This window comes from Protobothrops mucrosquamatus, unplaced genomic scaffold (genome assembly GCF_001527695.2).
Source record: "Protobothrops mucrosquamatus isolate PMUCROS unplaced genomic scaffold, P.Mucros_1.0 scaffold1077, whole genome shotgun sequence".
Classification (NCBI taxonomy): domain Eukaryota; kingdom Metazoa; phylum Chordata; class Lepidosauria; order Squamata; family Viperidae; genus Protobothrops; species Protobothrops mucrosquamatus.
The window spans coordinates 137219-148248 of record NW_015387305.1 but is presented as its reverse complement, the minus strand read 5'-3'; the positions used below and the strand labels follow the sequence as shown (position 1 = coordinate 148248).

The 11030-nt window shown below is 36.7% G+C and overlaps 1 protein-coding gene across 1 annotated transcript in view; it reads left to right on the top strand.

The window, feature by feature from the left end:
• The first annotated feature begins 4739 nt into the window (after window positions 1-4739).
• The window catches only part of LYPLA1 (lysophospholipase 1), a 13364-nt gene continuing 7073 nt past the window's right edge, over window positions 4740-11030 (top strand). The window contains exons 1-4 of the mRNA XM_015820156.1: window positions 4740-4770; window positions 5956-6021; window positions 8987-9034; window positions 9688-9758. Of these exons, the coding sequence (XP_015675642.1) occupies window positions 8994-9034; window positions 9688-9758 (112 nt within the window). The 5' untranslated portion in view covers window positions 4740-4770; window positions 5956-6021; window positions 8987-8993. The remainder of the gene's footprint in view (window positions 4771-5955; window positions 6022-8986; window positions 9035-9687; window positions 9759-11030) is intronic.

The window sequence follows — 11030 nt, the reverse complement described above, 5'->3', positions numbered from 1 at the left end:
AAAAAAATGTTTTACAATATTCTACCGTAAGTTCTTTATGGGTAGATAGTATTTTTTAGAAAAGCAAATAATTAAAAATGTCATAAAACTGTTGCAAACGTACTGCATAGGGAAGGCAACACATTTATATTTTTAGCTGAAAACCACCTTTTCACCATTTTAATTGTGTCTTTCCAAAGTGGCTTGGTGTGAATTCTTGTATCAAAATAACTGAAGTGTGAATTAGCGAGAATTGTGTTAATGTCAGCTACCATTCAAGAGTATCCTAAAGAAGTAGCACTAAAGGCGTTGTGCACGTAATTGATAAAAAATGATTTGAAGTGCTAAGTTGTGAAAAAAACCTTAATGGATTCTGCTGCACACAATATTTCTCAGCTGTTTTCTATTAGCAATACTATTGGATCATTATGATTTTAGACAAAGGGTAGATAATTTGATATCCTTGGATACCCAAAGTTTAATTTTAAATGAGCACCTGATGGTTACATTTATTGATGATACTAAACTGTTCAAGATTGTAAAATCAAAAGGGAATTGTGAAGAGATCCAGTTTCAGTATAGCTATTAAGTTCAGTGTAAAGAGGTATAAATGATATACATTTACAGAAAAAACTCTGAACCTCATTTCTGTATTAATGGAATCTGATCTTCCAGTGATCTGAGAAGTGATCTTTGAGTTGTCCTGGGTGTGAAGATGTCAACCCACTAAGAATATTTTAAGAAAAAGGATAAAAATCATACCTACATACTTACCTGGGGTGCTATTTTCTTAAGAGTAACTTTTCATTCCTATCTTTGATATCACAACTGTGGACCCATTCTGAGTTTTGAAGACCTCATCAATTCCATCTAATGAACATTTCTTAGTCTTCCAGGTCCTTTCAATCCATAATTTTTTTGTAATTCTTTTTTTATGACTAAATCACCTCAGTGAACTTCTTTTGAACTGATCACTATTTTATACCCAATCTATCTTCTTTCATCATTAATACAAAACACTGTATGAACAGTTTTCATGATTCAAATAACTCATTGTGATCTGTGCTTAAATCAAAATATGTGTTTGGTTGGAGTATGGAACAAAATGGGGTTGTTTTCTTGTCCATATGGACTGAAATGTAGGTGTTCTAAGTATGTGTTTTAAGGAAGAGTGGGAAAAGTCAAGGATATTGGTAGTGGTTGAGAGGCAGGAGAAGGATAGAAGAGAAGGTTCTGGGAAGATTATGGGGTAAGCACGCTGATATGCTGTGTGGTAGGAGTTGAACATTGGCAGCTGAAGGATGTCAGGTAAGGGAAGTAAGAGAAAGTGTTGGAAATATTGTGGATGGACAGGTTGGTAGAATATGTTGTGTTGAGATATTGGTGACAGAGGCAAAGGTGAGAATCAAGATGAGTTATTTCTGTGAGCTCTATCTAATTTAGAAAGTTTCCACAGAATCTTCTGAAATTTGCTTATATTTATGCTATAAAATATAGGATTATATCATAAAATATTTTTTTGCATATTTCTATTCAGAACTCGTTTACTCTTGACACTCTCTCTTGTTTTCCCTATCTTACCTTGTTAGAACTCAGAGATACATACTGCAACTAAACATGGGGAGATTCAGGATCAGCAGAAGGAGACAGCATATAGCTAAATTATAAACTATGGATTTTATGGCCAGCACTTGGGGCTGGGGTAGCTAAGTTTGGTGGTTTTGAAAGAGCACTGATTATGAATGGGATCAGGTTATTTGAGGAACCAACTCTCTCTAATCCTATCTCCCCATTCCATCAGATCCAACAGGAAGGACATGGTCCTAGTCTGTTTGCTAGACTAGCTTTTTCTGTCATATTCTCACTCTATGGAACATCATTTCCTTGGAGATCAGATTGGCCCTCAACCATACTGGCTTGTCACAAGACCTTAAAACATGATTTTATCAACAGGCATGGTGGGCCCAGAACTACATGTAGTCCTTGGCATATAGGAATCAGAATTTCCATTGCTAAGTGATGTCATAAAGCATGTCACATGACCTCACTAAGGACAGCAATTCCATCCCCGTTGCTATTGTTAACTGAGAATTGCAGGTTGTTAAGCAAGTATCCATCCAATCCAAACTGTTTCAGGCTTGGTCCCTTCCAATCTCAAGCCTTGGTAAGGTAAGGGGCCACCTCCTTTTCAATTCCCCTATTTATCACTGCCTTGCAAGACAGCAAGGAGACCTAGAACCATATAGCTCTGATGCTGCTTTCCATACTGCATCTTGGGCTTCTTATTGCAGAGCAAGTAGCCCCTAAGCTGCAGCACAGCAAGAAGCCCTTTGCAGTGTGAAACCTTTTGCAACACAAAGCTGAGGCCAGCCGAGCAGTGTGATGCAAAGCCAAAGCTGCCCCAGCCCAGCCACTGTCATCATCACTATCCTGTACTCCACTGCCCCAGCTGTTCCTTTTTGTTCCTGCTGCTGTTGAGATAGGCATGGTCTGATCCTTCATGAAGCAGCTGCTGGCCACACAAGGCCATTTTCCCCAGATCTTGTGAGAAAACAGCCATGTGCAACTTGGGGAAGAAAGTCTTGTATAGCCAGGAACTGATTCATGAAAGACCAGACCGGGCATGCTTAATCAGCAATGGGAGCAAGAAGATATTGAAGGTCAGTTAGGGTGATGGGCTGCAGAGTGTAGGGGCCAGAAGGGCATGGAGGGGAGATATGTGTGGGGGGGCAATTGAAGCTCACCTGTGATTGTAAGTGAATACTGGCTGCCAAGGTTCAAATTTTGATCATGTGACCATCGGGACACTGTAAGAGCCATAACAACCAGTTGTAATTCCCTTCATTCAGTACTGCTGTAACATCAGACTTTTCCTGAACAAATGGTCGGTTGTCAAGGAATATCTGTATGACAGAGCCAGTGTGGTGGCTGTATTGACTGAGATGGAGATGATTACCTTGGCTATGCATTAGTTTTATCATTTTATATGGTTTTCTATTGTTTGTATTTTATTTGTTGGATTGGTTTGGTATTTTTATACTGTTTTTTCCATTGTTTCTATTATTGCCCAGAGTCTTGTATGGAGATGGGTGTCTATATCCATTTGACAAATAAATAAATGGCTACGAATATTGAAATGTATTGCCTCATGAAGTAAATCTTAAATACTTTTGCAAGAAAACAACTACAGTAATTGCTGGATAGTCATCACTGAATCCAGACTTGTGAAATTTTCAAATGTATCCAGTTGGTCATAAAATGCCGGTTTAAATGGGCTTATGCCTGATCTATCTAACAAGCCTCTTGCACTCTATTCTATGTTGCAAAGCAAATAACTGGCGTCTAGTACCGTGTTTCCCCCAAAATAAGACCCAGTCTTATTATTATTTTGCCTCCAAAAGAGGCACCAGGTCTTATTTTCAGGGGGGGGTGTCTTTTCCACTCACCTTGCGGCAGTGGCACCAACAGCCCCACCCAGCCGGCCCACTTCTTCTGCAGCCGAAGGAACAGCTTCATTCTGTAGCTGAGAATGGAGCTCCGGCTTGCATTTCACAGTCGAAGCTCGCTTCTTGGCTGCAGAAGCCTTTAAGGCCTCTGATTGCGAAATGCAGGCCGAAGCTCAATTCTCAGCTGCAGAATGAAGCTGCTTCTTCAGCCGCAGAAGAAGTGATCCAGCGAGGCAAGTGTCGATCCATGGGAAGCCTGGCTGCAATGGTAAGTTCCACCCCCATCCTAGCTTGATTTTTAGGTGTGTGCTTCGGCCCCAAACTAGGGCTTATTTTGGGGGGTAAGGCTTATATTAGGCCTACCCCCAAAAATAAAGCTAGGGCTTATTTTTGGAGTAGGTCTTACTTTTGGGGAAACACGGTATCAGTTTATTGTCAGTAGTGTCTATGGTCTTCACAGCAATACTGCTGAGTTAGCAGAGAGTCTTAATAGACTAAAATAACGGGTCTTATAGCAACCCTTCTGTCTAAATATTAAAAGTCATATGCTTTTGTGATCTGCAACTCACTTCATCAGATGCATGGACTGGGTAAGTTGATGTAGGATTTAAATTGTAATAAAGTGGAGAGATAGGTTGGGCTAGTTTACCTTCTATAAACTGGCATTTTGTTACTAGCTCTGCTAATTATGGCACTGTTTTGTACACAGAGAAGTTTCTGAGGGCAACTATTTTGTGAGCATGCTTACATTTTCCTTACATTACAAATTTCAAATTTGTTCAGTCCAAAAAAGATTGTTTATTTCTGCCAATAACTCTTGAAGATTTTATGTTCATCCCTAGAAGAATAAATACTTATTTTCTACTTAAGACAGAACGGGATCTATCATTATAGATTATAGTGAATTAAAAAGAAAAAAGTTCAAAACCTAAATTAAGAATATTAAATAGATTAATGTAATAATGCTAAGCACAGTTGTCAGTATAAAATGGTTTAAATTGCTAGGTTAACTAAATGCCAAAGATATATAATACAAATTATTCAGATTTTCAATCACTGAAAATCTTATACATTTCTTTCTTTCTGTCCACACAGACCGTATACAGCAGTTGTAAGTAGTATGTCAAATGAGTGCACTTGCTGATACTACCAAAATCATGCCCTTTTGATATATTTGTTATATTTAAGCGGGCACACTTTGTCTTTAGCAGTGTCTATTGCAGTTAGATTTATAGGAAATAAGAACAGAATGTTTTTTGAAGAGCTAACTTTCCAGCATGTAGTAACGCTATTCATATACTATTCAATCCTAGGTCATATTTCTCCATGGATTAGGAGATACTGGGTAAGTAAAATGGCATTTTAAATAAACAATCTGTACCTTTGAAACTACCTTTTATTATTTGCAATTTGCAAAGAAAAATGTAGTGTTCACTAATTGTTATGCTATGCTGAAGTTAGTGTTTACATTTCATTTGATAGATGCCTGTGAGGTCAGTAAGAGTTGAAATTGACTTCATGGTAACAGTATTAATTGGAGAACAGGGTATTGGAAGATATTAGGGCATACTTCTTAAAGATTCAGTTAATGAAAGAATTTGAATTATATGAATAGTCCTTTTCAGTTATTTTGATAAAATTCAGTATGTGCAGATTGTTATTTGACTTTAAATTGCCATGATTAAGTCAAAACAAGAATAGATTTTTTTCATACAAAACTTGCTTGTAGACGTTTTATTTAAAAATAAATCTTTTATAAGATCTTGGCCATTCAGTTTCATATGCCTTATTTATTCAGAAATAAGTCCTAATAAGCCTGAGAAAAAAGCCAATCCAAATGCAAGATGTCAGACTACACCAGAGAATACTGGAGGAAAAAAAATTACGGTAGTCTCAAAGTCAAAAATTATGGAACATTAAATGTTTTGTTCTAATCTCATAACCCCTGAAATAGTCATTTTGAATGCACAGTGTCATCCATGGAATTATTTATATACTAGATTTTTTAGTATTACAAATTGAGTATTGCAAATAAAATCCTAGTATTCTGAGATTCCCCTTCTCTGGATAATTTCAGTATGTTTAGTCTCTCATAGCTCCATTCATATACCTAATAATCTAATGTTACATCTTGAATTTTTTAAATTTAGGAGCTGCCCAAATTTAGAATGATTCTGGGCAGCTTACAGTTTGAAAAAGAAAAAAATATTTTAAAAAATTTATAACACCCAAATACCATGGAATGCTGACAATATTCTATAACCCCAAACCCTAAGAGAACAGCCATATTTTTAAAGTTATTTGGAACATCATTAGGTGGAAGAGAAACAGATAGCTGGGTGGGCATCATACCACAAGGTAGATGCTGTGACAGAGAAGACATGCTTCCTGAGTCCCAATTGGTGGCACTACCTGTTTAAAACAAAGGTGGAACAAAACCATGGCACGCTGTGGCTCTTTAAAGAGCAGACAATATATAGGAACAGCTGAGAATATTTTTAATGGGAATTTGTTTTCTATATTCTTATAGGCATGGCTGGGCAGAAGCATTTGCTGGTATTAGGAGTCCACACGTAAAGTATATTTGTCCGCATGCGTAAGTATTACTATTTTCCGCGTGCTGTTTCGTTAAAGTTCTCAAGAGTAAATCTGATAGAATTCTGTGACTCATTTATGGGAAAGAAATTACAGATAGTCCTTGACTTATGACCATAATGGAGCCTGCCCATTAGGGTTGCAAGTCAGGGCAGTGGTTAAGCGAGGCCACCAAGTGATTGCCTCTCTCAACAACTGTTACCCTAATTTTCCCAGGTTCAAGTCACTAAGTGACTGCAAATCATTAAAAGGACAGAGGGAAAGAGCTCCCTGCCAAGAGAGGGCAGGCAGCTTCCATCTGTATACAGAAGGAAGTTCCTGCCCTGGGCTAGGAAAACTAAGTTTGGACCCCCAAAATTCCTTTCTTCAGCCCACCATGCCATTTTCCTCCCATCTGAGTGCTAACTTTTTAAGTCTTCAGATATGGAAGAAAAGTTCCCAGCCTCTTTCAGAAAGAGCCCCCCCCCCGAAGCAGCCCTTCCACTCTAAGACGCTGGCTTCAAAAGTCCATGATTTCTTTTTCCCTGGATCTGCTTGCTTATTCCTATTCCTCAATTTTGAAGAAGCTCCAGCCTATTTAACTAAGAGCTGTGCAGAATGCAGTACTGCAGCTAACTCTGCCCACACACCAGGAATTTGATTCTGATTGGCTCAAAGTTGATTCAGCCTTCTATCCTTCCTAGGTTGGTAAAATGAGGACCCAGATTGTTGAAGGCAATATATTGATGTTGTAGACCGCTCAGAGAGTGCTGTAAAGCACTATGGAGCAGTACAGGTAGTCCTCGACTTACGACCACAATTGAGCCCCAAAATTTCTGTTGCTAAGTGAAACATTTATTTTAAGTAAATTTTGCCCCATTTTATGACCTTTCTTGCCACAGTAGTTAAGTGAATCACTGCAGTTGTTCAGTTAGTAATGTGATTGTTAAGTGAATCTGCTTCCCCAGTGACTTTGCTTGTAAGAAAGTTGCAAAAGGTTATCAAATGATCCTGGGACGCTGCAACTGTTATAAATATGAGTCAGTTACCAAGTGTCTCAGTTTTGATCACATGGCCATGGGGATGCTGCAACCGTCAGAAGTGAGAAAAATAGTCATAAGTCACTTTTTCAGTGAATGGTCACTAAGTGAACTGTTGTAAGTCAAGAACTACCTGTATATGTCCAAGTACCATTGCTAATTCTTAGCCAATGAGTTGGGAAAAACAAAAAAACTAATCCTCTTTACACTGATGAGAATGGAATGATAGATAGATAGATAGATAGATAGATAGATAGATAGATAGATAGATAGATAGATAGATAGATAGATAGATAGATAGATAGATAGATAGATAGATAGATAGATAGATAGATGATAATTCTTGTAAATTACTGTATACCAAGTAATCACGCATTATGTGGGGTCTAGGACAACTTGTGGCCAACTTGCTGTGGCCATCTTGTTACCACCACGTCATCCAGGATAGCTCACCATGGCCAACTCCCTGTGGGACAGCTCACTGCAGTGAACTCGCTTTGGGACAACTCGCCGCAGGACAACTTAATGTGAGATAACTGTACTCTAGACCTGTTCCTCATAAATATTATTAGTAATATTATTAGTAATAATTATATACTGTATATATATCTTGCATTGAGTTGTCATGCCGCAAGTTGGCCATGGTGAGTTGTTCCACAGCGAATTGTCCCATTCCATATTATGTGAAGGACAAGAAATTGCAGAAAAGCAAATTCCCCAGAACCACCATCTAAAATTCGTAATTATTTGAAAGAACAAATGGTTACAAAAACCTATTTGGGCTGGCTTGTGTACAGCTAAGGAATATGCCACATAATTGGCAATGCATGCATGGCTCAGTAACTTCAAGAATTCTGACACTTGATTGAATGGATTATAAAAAAGATAACAGTATCATAGGCAAATATGAAAGATTGCAAGAAAAGCAATACAGGATATCAGAAATTTTATTTTACCATAATTTCAACCTCCTTATATTTTGGATTGACAGTATGTTAGTGGAAGCTTTATGGACCCATCCTTTTAGTATTGGTTTCTTTGTAAACAGGAAATTGAGTAGAGTACTAGGTCTTCAAATTAAAAGGAAAGAAAAACAATTGGACTTGTGATAGATTTAGACCTTTAAATCTATTTACCTAAGTCAGGGGTAGGAAACCTTGGCTCTTTTATGACTCGTGGACTTCAACTCCCAGAATTCCTGAGCCAGCCATGCTGAGGGGAAAGGGAGAGTTTCCAAGCTGAGCCATGCTGGCTCAGGAATTCTGGGAGTTGAAGTCCATGAGTCATAAAAGAGCCAAGGTTGCCTACCCCTGACCTAAGTTATATAAACAAAAGCATCTGTCCTAAATTCTGAAAGAAAAGGATGTCAATTATATTCTAAACATTTGGCACTTCATGATTAATTTTGCAAGGTTCCCGAATTTAAACAATTGTTTCATCTCTGGAATATCCTTAAGCTACTTTAAACTTTGAATAGATATTAATATAGATTATCACAATGTAATAAGAAATTAGGAAACAGTATAATGCAATTCTATGATTAAAAAAAATAAAAACAAATTACAGGACTAATAGAACATGATCTTACTGTACACTTAGTTTGTTACCTTTTTATTGCTGGGCTGTACCTCTTGGAAGAAATGCAATACAAGTAGAATAAAAATTCAAAGCATATGTGAAAAATGAGTCCTAGCAATTATCATCGTAAAAATCAAGTTATGTGGTACTGACTAATGCTATCAGCTACAATTCTTTCAAGTTGTTAAAGCTTTTTAAATCATGATATTATCAGGAATTAGTGATTATATTACTGATTATATGTGATTATATTAGTTAAGAGTTGCAGATTTTTTAAAAAGTAGTCTAACATTTGTTAAAATGCAGAAGGGAATAGTTAAAATATTCTTGCTGACTTTTAAGTTGAATCTTTCTTTACACAATTTCAAGGCCCATCATGCCAGTTTCTCTCAACATGAATATGGCCATGCCTTCCTGGTAAGTGAGGGATTAATTCCCCCCCCCCCCGCAATTGTTTGTTTTTAATTTTGAAACATTCTTGCACTTATTTATTCCTGTGGCTTATACTGTTTATACTAAAAAAATAAGAATAAATGGAAAGGGACTTAATTATCCACATATGCTAATTTCATACTGTACTGTATACTCACCACTCTCAAATTTGAAACCAAGAATTTTACACAATTTCTTTGTGGTACCTAGCTGGATCCCTCTTCCAATTTCACAGTGTTAAGAGTTTGATATAAAGCTGAAAAAAATTATTCTGCAGTTGACTAATTTTTGTCTTGCCAATTCTCATGAGTTCTACAGACTTTTCAATTAAATGTATGATTATGAACTTGTTGAGCAAGTGTTGTTTTGGTATATTTCACCAGAACAGCTTTACCTGATAGGAATGTTTGGAAAAAAACAGAGTTCCTTATTCTATAAAAAGTATAATTAGAAATCCTGAAATTTCAGTTTTCAAGGCTTAGTTTTCTGTTATAGGTATATATTTTATGGAAGACTGAGCTTTATTAAGCCTGCTGGATACAAGATTAAACCTGTATAACTTTATTTATGCTTATTCTAATAATTGCTGTTGTGAAGTTACTTGCATAATATAATACAATGTAATTGTTTGATTAAAGGTTCGATATTTTTGGACTTGCTCCAGATTCACAGGAAGATGAAGCTGGGATCAAGCAAGCATCAGAGAATGGTATGTTCATATTGTATTTGATGAAATAGATAATTATAATTGCTTGGGAATTTACCAATTTCCATCCTGCTTATAAGCCTGTACTTCGTAAAGTTAGATATGTTCCATTGATATTATAGAATAATGCAAATAATCTTCATATCTAAACAGTACTATTGAGTTGTATGTTAAGTAAGCAGTTATATAAATGAATAAACAAATAAGTACTTCAGCTAACAAACTATAAATGAAAATAATGCTTCTGATATTTTATGATTTAAAAAAATAGCATTGAATAGCAAGAATATGATCTGTGAAGATCATCTGTTCTGAAGAAATCCAGATGATCAGTAGATCGCAGCAAAATGATACAGACTCAGAATTGTGCAGTTGGAAGGGAACATAATCATCTACTCAAGTGCTCACAGTATCAGGAAGATTATACTGTTCTTAAAACATGGCTGTCCAGCCACTTCTTAAAATGCTCCAAGATGGAGAACACTTTTTTTGATGGTCGGCTACATAAAATATTTTAGCTATATGGGTAAAATATGCATCTTTGATATGGTGCTGCTTCTAAAACAACCCAAAATTGCCTTAGCTCTTCTAGCAGCTGTCTCAACTATTGGCTCATATTGAGCTTGTCAGTGGCCATACCCAAATCCTGTCCAGGTTACAAATCCTCAATCTTGTACATATGACATATATTTTCCTTCCTAAATATAATACTACTTTCCATTTATTTCTTCTTGAAGAGCATCTTTTTCCAATCAGCCTAGACTTTCCACCTGGTCAGATCAGATTACAAACTTGTTCTGACATCAAGAATTCCTTAGGGGCCTTTTAAATACACAAAAAGTCATGAGTCCTCGTTGGTACAAACTGAGGGGTGGGAGATATTCCACATCTGAATATCAGTGGACAAGTCCTACTTTTTCTGCGTGACTGAAAATTGGGGTGGGGTGGGTTTCACAGAATCCCAACAAGTTCTTGCACAACCCTAGTATTCTGTTGAACACAATTTGAACAAGTCTTATGTAAATTATTGCAGCTGAGGAACTATATTACTACTAAACAATATTTGGTCACTTAACAGGATTTCCTATCATTCTGTTCTTTTGATCCCCTGAATGATCTGGAGAAACTTTTGTGCATTTTTGGGGGGACATTAAGAATTGCTTGTGGAGGCAGATGTGTGACCATTAGATTCAACTCATTAGAGTCTACATGGTTTATTTGATTGCTGAAATAAAATGTTGGAATTATATAGTGAGTCTAAACATGCCCTTTCTT